The 17,765-nt window shown below is 47.0% G+C and overlaps 1 protein-coding gene and 1 non-coding gene across 2 annotated transcripts; both read left to right on the forward strand.

Annotated features, from left to right (window-relative positions):
• Positions 1–739: 739 nt before the first annotated feature.
• On the forward strand, positions 740–11,539 carry PRSS16 (serine protease 16). The gene is made up of 11 exons (XM_064282105.1): positions 740–2,032; positions 3,040–3,139; positions 3,279–3,408; positions 4,881–5,004; positions 5,284–5,361; positions 5,450–5,497; positions 5,799–6,086; positions 6,984–7,125; positions 9,360–9,539; positions 9,619–9,764; positions 10,021–11,539. The coding sequence occupies exons 1-11, from the start codon at positions 1,820–1,822 to the stop codon at positions 10,087–10,089; spliced, it is 1,518 nt and encodes a 505-aa protein (XP_064138175.1). The 5' UTR covers positions 740–1,819; the 3' UTR covers positions 10,090–11,539.
• A 1,789-nt stretch (positions 11,540–13,328) lies between these two features.
• Positions 13,329–13,402, forward strand: TRNAI-AAU (transfer RNA isoleucine (anticodon AAU)). The gene has a single exon. It is a non-coding gene; the product is annotated as a tRNA-Ile (tRNA).
• Positions 13,403–17,765: the final 4,363 nt, after the last annotated feature.

Raw genomic sequence — 17,765 nt, forward strand, 5'->3', positions numbered from 1 at the left:
TACATTAACTCAGAATGGATCATAGACCTAAATGTAAGAGCTTAAATTATAAAAGTTTTAGGTGAAAACATTGGAGAAAATATTTGTGACCTTGGGTTAGGCAGAATTCTTAGATATAACACCAGAAGCACTATCCATAAAGCAAAAAATTGACAAACTTGGCTAAATCAAAATTAAAATCTTTTGCACTTCAGAAGACACCATTAGTAAAATGAAAAGATAAGCCACAGGCTGGGAGAAAATATCTGTGAATCATGTATCTCACGAAAGACTTATATTCAGAATACATAATGCTACTTTTACAAATCAATAATAATAATATAAACCGCCAAATTTAAAACAGACAAAAGGTTTGAATAGACATTTCTCCATAGAAGACATACAAATGGCTAATAAGCTCATGAAAAGATGCTCAACATCATAATCATTAGGGATGTACAAATGAAACCACAATGCAATACCACATCACACCTACAAGGAAACACAGATAATAACCTGTGATGTTGAGGATGTGGAGAAATTGGTACTCTCATACACTGCTGGTGGGAATGTAAAATGATACAACCATGTTAGAGAACATTTTGAAGTTTCTTAAAAGATTAGTTATAATTTTAACATGTTGTTGTGGATTGAATTGTGTCACCCAAATATACGTGTTGTAAATAGGAACTAGGCATTTAGCAAAGGGCAGAAGAGATGAAAACCCCTGCCCTCATGACCTGATTTTCTAGTCAGGGAGACAGATGATGAACCACACAAAGAAATAAAATATGCATAATATATCTGATAGTGATAAGCGCTGTGAAGAAGAATGAAGCAAGAAGAGGAATAGAGGAGGGCACCAGTTTGGCAATTTTTAAAAAGATGATCATGGAAGACCTTTGTGGACAGATGAAACCTGAGTAAAGATATGATTGAAGTGATGGAGCATGCCATGTGGATTCATGGAGAAATAGCAATCCAGAGAGTGGGAACAAGAGTATGAGTTTTGAGGCAGGAGCAAGCCTGGTGTGTTCAAAGAACCATAAGGAGTCTAAATAGAATGGTGAGATTGTGGGCTAGAGGGGGTGAGGGGCAGTGATAAGGAACAGAAAATAGGGAGACTGCAAAATAGACAGGGAGAGACTTCGGAACAGGGAGAGAGGCTGGAGTAGAGAGAAGGTTAAAGAGAGGTGGAAGAACTGGGGAACACCGAGAGGAGAGACTATTATGGCAAGCAGGGGTACTGAAGGTATGCCGAGGGGCATAGAAAGGAAGTCTGAGAGTAAGTGGGCAACTGTGGGTCCAAGAAGAGGTACCGAGGCAGAGACTGAAGGAGAGGCGGAGACTGAAGGACAATGAGGAGCAGAATTAGGCTAGAAAGGGAAGTCTAAGGAAAAGAGGGAGAAGACTGAAGGAGAGTGAGGGCATACTAAGGGACAGAGGGAAGACAGGCTGAGGGGCAGAGAGTTGGGAGAATCAGGGGCAGAGAGTTGGGAGAATCAGGAGCAGAGAGAAGAAACTGGATATTCCGGTGCCTCATCAGCATCCCTGGCGTCCCTGTCCCGCTTTAGCAGTTCCTAGAGAAGCTTGACCTGCCCTGAAGGCGTCTGAAAAGAAATCTGAACTCCTGATGAAAGATGATGAATTTAGAGCCCAGCCTCTGAGGATGTGATAAAAGCCCCCAGTGGGTAGGGCAGAACAAAGCACCTGAAGCCCTTGCAGAGAGGACTGAACAGCATGGCTGTCGGGCCTGCTCTGTGGCTGGGCTTTCTGCTCCTGGTTTCCTTCTTGGGACCCTCAGGTTCAGGTAGGAGGAGGAAGAGGACGCAGGCCTGGAATGCTAACAGGGCCTGGTCTGACTTCCTCCCCTCCGTGTCCCACAGCCTCCCTTCTTAGGCGCCTGGGTGAGCACACTCAGCAGCTTCAGGAGAGCTCTGGCCCAAACCTAGGGTTGAGCCTGGGCCAGGGTGCTGAGGCCCTCCCAAAAGAGGGCTGGCTGGAGCAGCTGCTGGACCCCTTCAACACATCTGATAGACGATCTTTCCTGCAGGTGAAGCCAGGAGTGGGGGGTAGAGTCCACTGTCTCCTCTGCCCTCTCCTAGACTGGCCATCAGTCTCCTCTTCACTCTATCTTTCAGTCTCCTCTCTCTTTGACCCTCAGTATCCACCACTCTCTATTTTCTTTCCCTTTTTTTCTACCTCAGCCTCTCTGAGCTCATCCCTGCCTGCTTCCTCACCACCACCCCAAAGCTTACTTGGCCCACATGTGCAAGTCCTTCCTTTACCTGGGCCACGCCAACTCTTTCCAGCCTCAGAACCTTGCCCTTGATGTCCCCTCTATCTGGTGTACACTTCCCTTTATCTTCTCATAGCTGAATTTGACTCATTGTTCAGATTTCAGCTCAAATATCCCCTCTGACCATTCTATGTAGTTTCTTTACACACTTAGTCCCTCTCCATGGAATTACCTTGTTATGTTCTTCCTGGTACCCACTACCAGGAAGACGTCTTTTACTATATTTATTGTTATATTTATATTTATTGCACATCTCCCCCTCTAAACTGTAACCTCCAATCAAGCAGTTGCCTAGCGTTGATTCTGGCCACTTCTTCCAGTTCCTAGTACACAGACCGGCACACAACAGGCACTCAAAATATCTGCTGAATGAATGAACAAATTCACCATCATTCAGTGTGTACTTCATACAGTCTCCAGAGGTCATCCCACCTAGGCCTTACTCCTAAATCTATCCTCATTTGTTACTTATTCTACAATTATTATTTCAATAATTAGCAAGTGCCTACCATGTGCCAGCCACTCTGCTCAATCCTGGAGATATTAGTAAAAAAGTAGACAAAAATATCTGTTAATATTAATCTTACACTCTAGATGAGGAGATAAACAGGAAGGAAGCAAACACATAAATAAACAAGCCCATTTCACAAATTACTTAGTAAGTAAAGAGAGATCTGTTAGGGTGAGAGGCCAGAATGAGGGGGTGGGAATAGGTCAGGACTCTCACAACACCATTTCTTTCTCCCTATTCCACCTGTTAGCGGTACTGGGTGAATGACCAACACTGGACTGGCCAGGATGGACCCGTATTCCTGTATCTTGGGGGTGAGGGCAGTCTTGGACCTGGCTCAGTGATGAGAGGTAAGGGGGGAAAGATATGGCTGGGGAAGTTGGTGGGGCCAGGCAGGGGAGCTGCGTATTGCAATGTTGTGAGACCTGTGGGGTGCAAGGGCTTACACCCAGTTGGCATCTCCCCCGCCCTCTCCTGCACTCTTCACAGGTCACCCTGCAGCCCTGGCCCCGGCCTTGGGGGCCCTGGTGGTAGGTTTGGAACACAGATTTTATGGCCTGAGTATACCTGTCAGGGGCCTGGACATGGCTCAGCTCCGCTTCTTGTCCAGTCGCCATGCGTGAGTAGGGGTAGGGCAAGTCTTTGGGATCACAGAACTGGGGATGTTTATATCTTGGCATCTCTGCATCTGTATCTCTCTTCCCCACTGCCCAAAGTCTATCCCTGAGCCTCTGGTATGGTCTTCTTTCTTTCATGGTGTCTTATTCTTTCTGTCTCTCCCTGTCTGTATCTTCCTCTTAAACTGTATCATGTCTGTTTCTGTCTCACTGTCTGAAATAGGCTATTTTCTCACTGTGGCTGACTGGTCCAGACCACCTGGCATCTCTTACCTGGATTACAGCCTCCTCACGGGTTTCCTTGTTTCTGCCCTTGCCCACTTCAGTCTGTTCTCCACACTGAAGTGCAAGTGATTCTGTTAGACTGGAAACTAGATTGTGACCCTCCCTAACTCAAATCTCTCTCGTGTCTCTTATCTCACACAGAGTAAAGGCCAAAGTCTTTACAGTGGCCATAGATAGGATTGGCTCTGGCCCCCCAGTTAACTCTCTGACTTCATTCTCTCACACTCCCAGGAAATCCTTGATGTTCTCCAAATTTAGAGGCACATTCCTGCCTTGAGCTTTTGAACTCTTGCCTCTGCAAGGAATGGGCTAACCCCAGATAGTCACATGGCTCCCTCCCTTATCTTCTTCAATGCGCTCTACTCATATTAACCCACCTACCCACCCCCCACCCCCCCCACCCACCCCACCCCACCCCACCCGCACACACACACCTTTCCTTCTTCACTCAGTCTGCTTTATTGTTCTTCGTGGCACTTTTTTCTCTCTCTCTCTTCCCTGCTTGGTATCTCTCTATGTAACTCTCTGTCTCAGTTTCTCTCTGCCTGTCTCTGTCTCTTTCTTGTCTCCATCTCACTATCTTATCCGTGTCTCATTACCTGTATGGCTCTTTCTTTCCATGTCTCAATCTTTTCCACAAGCCATACTGGTTTCAAACTGCAGCAGGATGACACTAACTGAAAATCATTTCAGAAAAGCTGGGTAGAAAAGAAAGTCTTCAGGATGGGAAGGAGGATGTTAGACATATCCAAACATCTATCTCTAGTTCTTTCTGTTTGTGTCTCTCCCTTCCCCCCATACTTTCTCACCTATCCAGCCTAGGATCTGTTCTCCTCTTCTTCCTCCTCTTCGATGTCCTCTTTGACTGCTCCCATCCGTCTCCAAATTTGCCAGGTTCACATTTAAATTGCCTTGGAGACTTTCCCTCTCCCGCCTAGCCTGGAAGGGAAGGAGGGCAGAGGATTCCCAGAGGGCAGCAGGGTCTCCCCTGGCCTAGGCACACATACGGAGAAGTATATGGGAGTGGGGAATCCTCAGAAATACACCGTGAGGGTCCTGGAAATCCAGGCTTCTGGCCAAACTCCTCCTATTCATGGCTATGGGTCTCTGGTTTCCGGGCCTGTACAGTACGGGGATCTTCAGGGATTCCCAGGGGTGAGGACCAATCGATCCTTCCCTCTGATCCCAGGTTGGCTGACGTGGCCTCTGCCCACCTCGCACTCTCCCGCCTCTTCAACGTCTCCTCCTCTAGCCCTTGGATCTGCTTTGGAGGCTCCTATGCAGGCTCCCTGGCCGCCTGGGCCCGGCTGAAGGTCCGCCAGGCTTCTCCGGGAGGGCTGGGGGGAGGGAACTCGGCCTCCGGGGTCCTCCTCTCAAATAACAGGAATACCCTACCCTACCCCCACCCCAGAAAACTTTCCTTAAGCTATCTTCGCAAGAACCTGGCGCATGGAAGGTAGGGGCTTGTCTGAGATTACACAACGAATGAGTGACTCAAAAAGAATCCCCGCCCAAACAGCAGAAGGGCGCAGTGGGGGAAGGAGGATACGGGGGTCCCAGTCCCTCAGCCTGACTTTTTTCTCCTGCCTCAGTTCCCGCATCTCATTTTCGCCTCGGTCGCCTCCTCGGCCCCTGTGCGCGCGGTGCTGGATTTCTCGGAGTATAATAACGTAAGGACGGCGGGCTGCGGATGGGGGAGGAGAAGGAGGGTCCCAGTAGTTGCGGTCCACTGATCCTTCTCCAGAGGTCCGTCCACAGGTGGTGTCCAGAAGCTTAATGAACACAGCGATTGGCGGATCCCCGGAGGTAGGATGTAGGAACTAGTCCGAGGGGAACTGGGGCGAGCAGAGGCGTTGGAAGCCGGGGAGAGGGGCCATAGAAGAAAGGTGAAGCCTCCGAGGCACCAGGGGCTGCGGGATAGAGGGAATCCCCGGGAGGTGGGCGGGTCCTGGAAGGAGGCGGGGTCTGAGAAGGAGTGGGGGCGGGGCATCATAGCGGGAGGCTCCCCGACAGGGGCGGGGCTCAGAAGGGAAGGTGGCGCATTAGGCCTAGGCCGGCCTCGGCTTGGGCCCGGGTCCTCGCTGGCCACGTCTCTCGCTCCCCGTAGTGCTGGTCGGCGGCGTCCGCTGCCTTCGCGGAGACGGAGCGGCGGCTGCGCGCCGGCGGGGAGGCCCAGGCGGCGCTGCGGGCGGAGCTGGGCGCGTGCGGACGCTTGAGCCGTGCTGAGGACCAGGCGGAGCTGCTGGAGGCGCTGCAGGCGCTGGTGGGGGGCACCGTGCAGTACAACGGGCAGGCGGGGGCGCCACTGAGTGTGCGACAGCTGTGCGGACTCCTCGTGGGCGGGGCCGATCGCGGCCGCACGGCACCCTATCGCGGCCTGCGCAGGGCAGCGCAGGTGAGAACTCACGGGGGCAGCAGAGAGGAGTCCGCAGACGAGGCTTTCTGCTTGCCCTCGGGCGTGTGATCTTGCGCAAGCGAAAACCCCCTCTGAGCCTTAGTTTTCTCACCTGTAGAATAGGGATGAAATGGTGCCTTCCGGAAGGTGAAATGAGATGGTATGTAAAGAGCTTATCAGGAAGTCTGGCTTGCAGTATGCAAATATTAACTTTGGCTATGACTATTACCTATGATTATATTATCTTATCTATGATTATCTATTCTGTTATCTGTTCTCTCCTGGAGCCCTGGTGGCGTGGTGGTTGATAACTTGGCTGCTAACCAAAAGGTTTGCCGTTCAAATCCACCAGCCGCTCCTTGAAAACCCTATGGGGCAGTTCTACTCTGTCTTACAGGCTGTGAGCTGGAATAAACAGCATGTTTGGTGGGGTTTTTTTGTTTTTGGTCGTTCTTCTGCGGAAAAATGTAGCCCTGGGGACAGAGTTTTCCTAGGGACTTTGGCCCCCAGTCTTGGAATCCACCTGTCACTGTCTGGCACTGGGCCAGGTGCCGTGTCAAATGCTTCACATGTATTATTTCACTGAATTCATACGGTAGTTCTAGGACATAGGCACTATTATCACCACCTACAGATAAGGAAACAGGTCCAAGATACTATCACTTACTCAAGGTCTCATAGATCACAGGGTCCTAGTCAAGCAGTACTTTGGCTCACAAGGACCCTGGAACCCATCCCCTGTGACCACTGACCCCCAGGAGAACCCAAGAACCCACCTTTTGACTTATGGTCCTTAACTTGTGGGAATCCAGGCCTCCAGACCCTGGTGTAGCCTGGGGATGGGTGTGGTGGAGCAGGATATGTATGTATGTATGTGTGTGTGTATATTGTCCTCAGATTGTGATGCATAGCCTGGGACAGAGGTGTTTAAGCACTTCCCGAGCAGAGACAGTGGCACAGCTGAAGGACACAGAACCTCAAGGGTCTGGTGTGGGTGACCGGCAGTGGTTGTACCAGACATGTACTGAGTTCGGCTTCTGTGAGTGACTTGTCCAGCCCCCATTCCCAGAGCATATATCCTGTGCTATGCCCAGATGGACCACCTCACAGGTGGTCTGGACTCGCTATCATTTCCATACGAAAACCAGCCTGACTCCTGGGCCTTGGATAGCCTGCTAGTGTGGTACTGGAGAGCAGACAGCCATACTAGTGTTTGTGTACTTAGCCTTCATCTGCCTCCACACACACGCTCAGGCCTCAACATGCATGATCTCCCCTTCAACCTGTCTTCTTCTGTGTCCCCATCCCAGGGATGGCCCCAGTCTGCTCCCACTCACCAGGCTAGACACCTTGGTGTTGTTTTGGATGCCTCTTCCCATTACCCCTGTAACCTGTCAGTTACTGAATCCTGCCCACTCTGCATGCCAAGTAACTCTCCAGTCCTCTCCTTGCCTTTTCCTATCCCCCCCATGCTCTCCTGCCTAGATCCCTGCCTCAGCCTCCTCCCTGGTTTCCAGGTTTTCACTCCACCCCTCAATCCACCTTCTGTACAGTGTCCAGAGAGATCTTTCTAAATATGCCCTTGTCCCTTCTCAGCTCCAAAACCTTTACATGGCTCACCAGTGACCCCAGGGTAGGATTGCCAGATGAAATACAGGATGCCCAGTTAAACTTGAATTTCAGATAAACAACAAGTAGCTTTTTAGTACAAGTATGTTCCAAATATTGCACAGGACGTACTAATAATAAAAATATGTTTTGTTGCTGTTTATCTGAAATTCAGTTTTAACTGTACATCCTGTTTTTTTATTTGCTAAATCTGGGCACTCTAACCCACAGTAAAGTTCAAAACCTCCTAGAGGCAGTGAAGATGATGGTTAAAAGCAAAAGGTACAAATTCTAGCTTCACCATTTCCTAGCTATGTGGCCTTGGGCAAACTTCAGCAAATGACTTAACCTGTCTATGCCTCAGTTTCCACATCTGTAAAATGGGGTAAATAACAGTGCTTCTTTCATAGGGTTTTTTGAGGATTAAAGGAGGTAATATATATAACATGCTTAGAATAATGCTGATGTAGATTAAGTTCTCCGTAAGTGCTTGCTTTTGTTACTGTTATTATTATTATAAAGCTTTACATATTTTAACCCTCTAATAAGTCATTAAGGAGCCTTGGTGGTGCAGTGGTTAAGGACTTGGCTGCTAACTGAAAGGTTGGTGGTTTGAACCACCTAGGGGTTCCATGGGAGAAAAGACCTGGTGATCTGCTCCATAAAGATTATAGCCTAGGAAACCCTGTGGGACAGGTCTACTCTATAGGGTCGTTATGAGTCAGAATTGACTTGGCCAAATACAACAAGAAGTCATCCTTCCTAACCTCTCATGGACTTTGCACATGTTGTTCCCTCTGTTTGGATTACTCATCTTCCCCTCTTAACACAGTTTATTCATCTTCAAGTCTCAACACGAGATGGCCCCTCCTCAGGAAGCTTTCCCTGATCTCTCATGCTAAGGTGCGTGCGTGCACACACACACACACGTGTACACACACATGCATACACAAAATGTCTCCTCGTTCTTCTTACTTTCCATGGTCTGTCATCGTAAATTCCTTATTGCTCATCTCCCCTTCTGGACTTGTGTCCTGTGACAGCAGAGCCTGAGGCTGTCTTGGTTGTCATTGTGTACCTAATAAAAACCAAAAAAACCCATTGCCATCAAGTCAATTCCAATTCATAGTGACCGTATAGTATGCCTAATATTGCCCAACATATAGCTGAGCACATAGTACGTGCTCAATAAATGGTGAAGGAAGGAATGAATGTGAGGCTAAAGAGGTTAGATTTACCCTAAAAACACATGAGAGCTATAGATTTTAAGCAAGAGAGGCATGGCCCAATTTGTGCTTTACGCACTTCAGTCTCCCTCTTACCTCCAGACCCTTGCACGTGCTGTTTCCTCTATTATGCCTTTTCACTTCTCCCTCTTTGCTTGGCTCACTCATGCTAATTTCTTAAGGTCTTATTTATTGCAAGATGCCATCTCTGAGCCCCTCATGCTCCCTCTGGGTTACCTGATGCCTGGCCTTTCTCTAGCACAGCCCTGATCATCTGGGCTGTCACTGTCTGGGGTGTGTTTGTCTCGCTCCATGGAATATAAGTTCATTGAAAGGAGGGGTGGGGGCTTTCTTGGTCATCACTGAGGAAAGCTCTTTAAATTATTATTAAGTGAGAGTGGCATTTTCCCACATACTTAACAGTTATCTTCCTCCACAGATATCACCTGTGAGGACCCAAGATGCCCTTTCTCCCAGCTCCCAGCACTGCCCTCCCAGCTAGGTCTTTGTGAGCAGGTATTCGGCCTCTCAGCCTCATCGGTAGCCCAGGCCATAGCCCAGACGAATTCCTACTATGGTGGCCAGACCCCGAGGGCCACCCAAGTACTGTTCGTTAATGGTGAGCATACCACCAGAACCTGGTTCCTAAGCCTACACCTATTCCCAGCTCAACACACCATCTTCTCCTTTATTTTCAGGGGACGCAGATCCCTGGCATGTGCTAAGTGTAACACAGTCTTTGGGACCCTTCGAGTCAGCCGTTCTCATCCCTAACGCCTCCCACTGCTTGGACATGGCAACTGAGAGACCCTCAGACTCCCCCAGCCTCCGTCTAGCACGCCAGGTGAGAGAAGGAAAGCTCTGGATAATTTGTGTTTTGTTGACATATTAATTTGCCCTCTCCCTGGTGGTTCAGTAGTTAAGAGCTTGGCTGCTAACCAAAAGGTCAGCAGTTCCAGTTCACCAGCCACTCCTTGGAAACCCCATGGGGCAGTTCTATAGTGTCCTGTAGGGTCGCTATGAGTTGGAATCAACTCCACGGCAATGGGTTTTGACCCTCACTTGGTGCTGGTGTCTGACTTTCAAAATTCTCCCCACAGAAGATCTTCCAGCAGCTACAGACCTGGTTGACCCTGACAAAGGAGAGCCAGGTTAGGGATGGAGCCTGAGGTTCACAACCTTGCCACTTCCTGTGTGGCCACTTCAGTCGTGGATGCATTCATTCATTCCACAAAAGGAAACAGCTTGTTTTGAAGAAGGAAATTGTCAGGAATTGGGAATCATCACTTGTTCTGAATACAACTGACTCCTGTCTGCAGAAGTCCTCACTCCCAACTATAAAGTGCTTTCTTATAAACAAATAGTTATATAAATATAAGTTGATGATTATTCTCATGGTAAATTTGTTATTTTGAATGTCAAATGTCAAAGAAATGAGGCTTCTCATGCTGGTGCCCTTCCCCTGCTAATCAGATTCCAGGTCAAGTCCCGCCACTCCAGCTCCGGGGCTGGTCCCTTTGCCGTGTGTGTCTCTCTCTCAACCTCAGACCCTAACCCGGCCTCTGGCCTCTGCTTCTCACTCGTTCTTTCACTGTGTCCTTCTCCCTCAGTCTCTTCCCCTCTATCTGGTCTCTATCTCTATTTGTCTCTCTCACTTGCTTTCTGTCTCTCTGATTATCTTTGTCTCTGTCTCTGTGTGTCTTAGTCTGTCTATTTCTCTGTCTCACAGCCTGTGTCTCTGTGCCTGTCGCTCAGTCACAGTGTCTTTCTCCCTCTTATTCTGTCCTTTCCTTTCCCCTCTTCTCTTCATCCCTCCTCTCCTCTTTTCACTTCTCTTCCGCTCTCCTTCTTCTTCCTTCTTTCTCTCTCTCTCTTCCTCTGCCCTTGGCTATCTTCACTACTCTCCACCTTCATTCTTGATCTCTGTGTCTCTTCTAGTCACCCTCTATCTCTATTTCCCTCTCTTAAGGCTTTCCCTAATGCTTTCCTTCATTGTCTTCTCAGTTTCTCTGCCTCCCTGAGGCTCTGCCTGTCTCTGATGTGCTTCCTTTCTCTCTCTATTCCTTCCTCTGCTCATCACCCAAACTTTGTCCTTCTCTGACACTCTCTTTCAGCCTTCCTCCCATAGTCAAATCAGTCACTCACGGGCATTTCTAGCTCCCAACCCTGGGTTCTGACCAAGCCTTCCTAATGGGAACATCCCAGGTCCTGGGAGGGTGGGCCTGATTTCAAGGGTGCCTGCTTAGCCTGTTTTAGCCACCTCCACAGTGCCATGTTTCATCATTCTAAGCAGCAGCCACCAAAAGGAGGAAGTAACGAATCATGGAGACTGAGTAGGGAGGATTTTTTTCCATGTTAAAGACACCACATTGTGGCACCAGTGACACTCTTATTTTCATGTCTACAATGAGTTTTGAATAAATAACCAGCACCTGATTCCAATACATCAGAACTTGATTCCTGACTTGCCTAAGCTCATTTCAGTTAGAAGTATTTTGTGCCATTTTCTAACCAATGTTTATTTACAGAATTACGGTTTGAGCTCTTCAGATGTAAGAGAGATTATACCGAAAACAGCAAACTCAGTAATTCCCAGCACTCCTCTTTTTCATTTCCAGCTTCATTTTTCTCCAAAGCATTTATCATAATTTCTCACATTGTGTAATCTTCTAAATTATTTCATATCCTGTGTAATTGTAAGCTTCGTAAAGAAAATGAGTTTTGTCTACCATTTACTTCTAAGTCCTCATCACCTAGGATAGTATCTGGCACTTAATCAAACTGTCACCAAACTCACTGCCATCGAGTTGATTACCGACTCATAGCGACTCTATAGGACAGAGTAGAACTGCCCCATACAGTTTCCAAGGAGCACCTGCTGGATTCCAACTGCAAATCTTTTGGTTAGCAGCCGTAGCTCTTAACCACTACTCCACCAGGTTTCTGGCACTTAATAGACATTCAAAAATATTTATTTAATCAATACATTAACTAGAATTTTATAGTCCATTTTGCAGATGAGAACTATGTAGTATCAGCATGTTATCAACCATCTCACAGTGACGAAGTTCATAAAACGCCTATAAAAACCCACTCATCTAAATATGACTCCCAGAGTTCTTTTTTGCACTACCAGGTTATCATGGGAAGTGTGTGTGTTGGCAGAAGTGGTGGAGGAAAAGACAAGTAGGGAAGTGGGATGGTTCTTGATGCTACTGTTGACACTCGGTCTTGGTTTTTTTTTGTTTTTTTTTTTTTAATAATACATTATTGAGTTTTTGATGAAAGTTTACATAGCAAGTCAGGATCCCATTTGATAATTTCCACACAAAATTTGGGGGGGACATTTAGTTACATGTATCACAATGTGTCAACATTCTCTTTAATTGTGTTCAGTTTGTTCCATTTCCAGTACTCTAGTTTCCCTGCCCCCTTATCTTCTTATCTTTGCCTTTTTAAAAAAATTGTACTTTAGATGAAGGTTTATTGAGCAAAATAGCTTCTCATTAAACAAATAATACACATATTGTTTTGTGACATTGGTTGCCAACCCGCGCTAAGTTAACACTCTCCCATTTTGACCTTAGGTTCCATATCACCCTCCTGCCTTCTCGTCCTTGCCCCTTGGCTGGTGTGCCCATTTAGTCTCATTTTGTTTTATAGGTCTGACTAATTTTTGGCTGAGGGGTGAACCTCAGGAGTGACTTCATTACTAAGCTAAAAGGGTGACCGGGACCATACTCTTGGGGTTTCTCCAGCCTCTGTCAGACCAGTAAGTCTGGCGACACTTGGCCTTGATTTGGGGGTTTGGGTTCTGCCCCCGGAAGGGGAGGGTCAGAGTTCAGGAGAGAGACAGTCCCCTAGTCTTTTCACCTTCCCGCCCTGGGCCAGAAGCATGTCGGGGTCGCGATGACCGGGAAGCACCCCGAGGCCAAGCTGCAGAGGAGTGGACCCTCCCAGAATGCTCTCCAGGAACGGAGAATAATCCGCACCCCGGGGCTGCAGCAGAGTACTCGGAGCGTGCGTAGCCAGTTCCGTGAACCGCCCGCCGCGACCTCAGAGCAGCTTCGCGTTGCCCCGGGCCTCCCCAGGGGAGCAGGAAGGAAGCCGGGTTCCGGACGCTGATCTGAATATTCTCGGATCAGAATTGGCCGTTTGGGAAAGACTAAGTTTACCCGCGAGAGGCAGGGTTCATTCCGGCCAAATGAAAAGCTTTTCTCTTTTTCTTATTCCTTTCCCCGTGGCGGGGGAGGTGGAAATAGGAAGAATGCAGAGATTTAAAAGAAAAAAAAGTTTCCTTTTTGTTGTTTTAGGTTTTTTGGTTTGTTTTTCCCAGAAAATTTAAAGAGACAATACCGTTTGGTGGTGGTTTATATTCTCTAAAGAGGAAAACCAACATTTGGCGTGTGGCCGGTTAGCTCAGTTGGTTAGAGCGTGGTGCTAATAACGCCAAGGTCGTGGGTTCGGTCCCCGTACGGGCCAAGCTGGAAAGATTCTCTTTTTCATTCCCGTACGGAGACAGATGTGGCAGTCTGCTTCAGTAAAGACTTACAGCCTTGGAAACCCTAATCGGGCAGCTCTGCGCTGCCCTATAGGGTCGCCATGAGTCGGAATCGACTCGACGGAAGTGGGTTGGTTTAGGTTTTCTACTTAGGCGAGGGCCCTCACGGTCTCAGGTCCACTCCGAGGTAAGGTCTCAATCAAAGTCTGCGAGAACTTCCTCGCTGAAATTTAGAGGATCTGAACTGAGACACTTATTTGATCAGACACTCCTGATGAGTTTCTTTCCTCCAGTCTTAGGTCCTCGTGTTGATTCCCATCTATAGAGCAAAGGGACAGTATTTCTTTCCATTGGGAAGTTGATTTAGTTCGGAAAACTGAACTCTTTGGATCGTTTCCAAGTGAAAAGAAAATAAAAACATACCCACTTCCACAATGGGTCTTCTCCAAAAACCCATTGCTGTTGAGTCCATTCCCACGCATGGCGACCCTACAGGACAGAGTAGAACTGTCCCTTTTTGGTTAGCAGCTGACCTCTTAGCCACTGAGCCGCCAGGGCTTTGGGCCTCACTAAAAAAAAAACTAGTTCATTGAAAAATGAAACAAGATTTTTAAAATGACATGTGAATAATTTTCTCAACACAGTTTCTTAACAAAGCTTGGTTTGAACATTCTAAAGACTGATTCGACATGTGGAAGACTCATTTTAAAAATATTTTAATTGTCCTAATTCCACCACCATATTTGAGAGATAGTTTTGCTGAAAACATTTGCTGAATTCTTGGCTGGCAATTTTTTTTTCCTTCAGGGCATTATATATGTCATCCCATTGCCTTCTTGCCTGCATGGTTTCTGCTGAGTAATTCAAGCTTAGTCTTAATGACCCTCCTTTGCAGATGACTTTTCATTTACCCTAGCCTCTCTTAAAATTTTCTCAATACCTTTGGTTTTGGCAAGTTTCATTATAATATGTCATAGTGACTTTCTTTTGGGATCTACCCTGTGTGGGGTTCAATGAGCTTCTTGGATAGATATCTTCTCGTCTTTCATGATATCAGGGAAGTTTTCTGCCAACAAATCTTCAACAATTATCTCTGTATTTTCTGTTATCCCTCCCTGTTCTTGTACTCCAATCACTTGTAGGTTAGTCCTCTTGGTAGAGTCCCACATAATTCTTAGGGTTTCTTAATTTTTTTTTAATTCTTTCACCTGATTTTTTCTCAAATTGATGTCAAGTGCTTTATCTTCAATCTCATTAATTCTGACTTCCATTGCCTCAATTCTGCTCCCACGACTTTCTATTGAGTTGTCTAATACTGAAGTTTTAATGTTAATCTTTTGGATTTCTATTTGCTATCTATCTATGGATTCTTGCAGCCTGTTAAATTTGTAACTGGTATTTAGAACTACCTTCTTCCACTGTGAAAACCCTGGTGGCATAATGGGTAAGCACTATGGTTGCCAACTAAAAGGTCAGCAGTTCAAATCCACCAGGCTCTCCTTGGAAACTCTATGGGGCAGTTCTCCTCTGTCCTATAAGGTCACAATGAGTCTGAATTATCTCAAGGGGAACAGGTTTGGTTTTTTTTTTGGGGGGGGGGATTCTTCCATTACCCATTCTGTATTCCCTTTGCCCTCAGCAAGCACCTCAGCTGGTCGTGGTTCTTTGCCTGGTGGGGTGACCCAAACTTTCATTCCTGGTCCATTAGAAGTCATGTCAGAATTAGGTTGCTGTAGTTTTCCATTGACTTTAATCACATGGCATGGTAGTACTAAGAGATGCCCTAAGGGATCTCCTGCATTCTTGATATACTCTTCTTTACCTCCATTATGTAATATACATCCAATTTCCTCTTGGTTATTGGAATCAATCACACCAGCCAGTATGTTAACTCCCTTCTTTGCCTGTTGATCTAGAGGCAGAAGGAGTCCAAAGTGGCCAGATGGCATTCTTAGCTTCCAGTACAATGAAATCAATGATATGTCTCCAGGTGGAAGCATTCCTCCCTTTGGAACTAAGACTTCTAGACCTGCAGAGTATAAGGTTGTAGGAACAGGACTCAAAAATCTTGCAAGTGGATCACTAGAGGTAATAGTGAGTGTTGCTACTTTCATATCCACCTCTTGATTCCTGGACCCACAAATCCTGGCTGTGGAAGATACAGGGCCATATATTGGATGCCGGTTTAGAGCATATACAGTACAGCCTCCTGGAGAACATTGTCCCAACCATGAAAGGTATTGCCACCTAGCTGGCTCCATAATTGTGTCTTCAAAAGGCCATTCCATTTTTCTGTCAAGCCACCTGCTTCAGGATGATGGGGAACATGGTAAAAAACAGTGAAGTCCATGAGCACAGGCCCACTGCTGCACTTCATTTGCTGTGAAGTGAGTTCCTTGATCAGAAATAATGCTGTATGGGATACTATGACAGTGGATCAGGCATTCTGTAAGTCCACAGATGGTAGTTTTGGCAGAAGCATTGCATACAGGGAAGGCAAATCCATATCCAGAGTAAGTGTCTACTCCAATAAAAACAGAACACTGCCCTTCTCATGATGGAAGTGGTCCAATGTAATTAACTTGCCAGCAGGTGGCTGGCTGATCACCTCAAGGGGTGGTGCCATACTGGGAACTCAGTGTTGGTCTCTGCTGCTGGCAGATTGAGCGCTCAGCAGTGGTTATAGCCGAGTCGGCCTTGGTGAGTGGAAGTCCATGTGGCTGGGCCCATGCATAACCTCCAACCCTGCCACCATGGCCACTTTGTTCATGAGTCCATTGAGCAATGACAGGAGTAGCTAGGGAAAGAGGATGAGTGGTTTCCACAGAATGCATCATCCTATCTACTTGATTGTTAAAATCCTCCTCTGCTGAGATCATCCTTTGGTGAGCATTCACATGAGACACAAATATCTTCACTTCTTTGGCCCATTCAGAGAGGTCTGTTCATAGACCTCTTCCCCAGAAATCCTTGTCTCCAATTTTCCAATCATATTCCTTCCAAGTCCCTGTCCATCCAAACCATTGGCCACAGCCCATGAATCAATATACAGTCATACAAAGGGCCATTTATCCTTCCAAGCAAAGTGAACAGCCAGGTTCACTGCTCAAAGTTCTGCCCATTGGGAGTATTTCCCTTCACCACTGTCCTTCAGGGAGGTCCCAGAAAGGGGCTATAGTGCTGCCACTGCCCAATTTTGAGTAGTGCCTGCAGAACCATCTATAAACCAGGCACAAGTTTTCTCTTCTTCAGTCAACTGATCATAAGGAACTCCCCCTGAGGATATAGGTGCAGACTGGGAGATGGAAGGTAATGTGACAGTAGTGGAGACCCATGTTGGCATTTAGCCCACATCGTCATGCAACTTACTTGTGTCTTCGGGTCCTCCTCGGGCCTGATCTCATATTCTACTTCCATTTAATGGTGGAGTTCTGCTGTGCATGTCAAACTTTATGACACTGTGGGTCAGACAACACCCAGTTTGTGATGGGCAGCTCAGGCTGCATGGTGACTTGGAGTCCCATGGTTAAGCATTCAGTCTCTACTAAGGCCTAGTAACAAGCCAAAAGATGTTTCTAAAAATGAAAGTAGTTCTCTGCAGAGGATGGCAGGGCTTTGCTACAAAATCCTAAGGGTTTGCGTTGTGATTCTCCAATAGGGGCCTGCCAAAGACTCCAAACAGCATCTCTATCTACCACGGACACTTCAAACATCATTGGATCCACAGGATCATGTGGCCCAAGTGGCAGAGTGGCTTGCACAGCAGCCTTAACCTGCTATAAAGCCTTCTCTTGTTCTAGGCCCCACAAAAAACTAGCAGCTTTTTGAGTCACTTGATAAATAGGCCAGAGTAGCACACCCAGATGAGGAATATGTTGCCTCCAAAATCCAAAGAGGCCCACTGGGCATTGTGCCTCCTTTTTAGTTGTGGGAGGAGCCAGAGGCCCTAACTTTTTCTTCACTTTGGGAGGAATATCTCACATGCCCCACACCAGTGGACCCCTAGAAATTCTACTGAGGTGGAAGATGCCTGAATTTTTGTGCACACAAATGTCTTACCAATAAGTCCAAAGTCATTGACACTGCTTCCTTGCTAGGTCCAATCAGCATAATGTCATCAATGTAATGGACCAGTGCTAAGTCTTGTGGAAGGGAAAGGCGATCATGGTCCCTTTGGACTAAATTATGACATAGGCTAGAGAGCTGATGTAGCTCTGAGGTAAGCAACTGAAGGTGTATTGCTAGCCTTGCCAGCTAAAGGCAAATTTCTTCTGATGGTCCTTTGAAACAGGTATGGCGAAAAAGACATTGGCCAGATCAATACCTGCATACCAGGTACCTGGA

This window comes from Loxodonta africana, chromosome 1 (genome assembly GCF_030014295.1).
Source record: "Loxodonta africana isolate mLoxAfr1 chromosome 1, mLoxAfr1.hap2, whole genome shotgun sequence".
NCBI classification, from domain to species: Eukaryota; Metazoa; Chordata; class Mammalia; order Proboscidea; family Elephantidae; genus Loxodonta; species Loxodonta africana.

Excerpts from the sequence above, each read along its gene's own strand:
- PRSS16 (XM_064282105.1), top strand. The coding sequence starts at position 1,820 with ATGCTAACAGGGCCTGGTCTGACTTCCTCCCCTCCGTGTCCCACAGCC. Across the intron at positions 5,498-5,798 it reads CGATTGGCGGATCCCCGGAG|TGCTGGTCGGCGGCGTCCGC; the intron begins GTAGGATGTAGG and ends CGCTCCCCGTAG. Across the intron at positions 9,540-9,618 it reads CCAAGTACTGTTCGTTAATG|GGGACGCAGATCCCTGGCAT; the intron begins GTGAGCATACCA and ends CTTTATTTTCAG.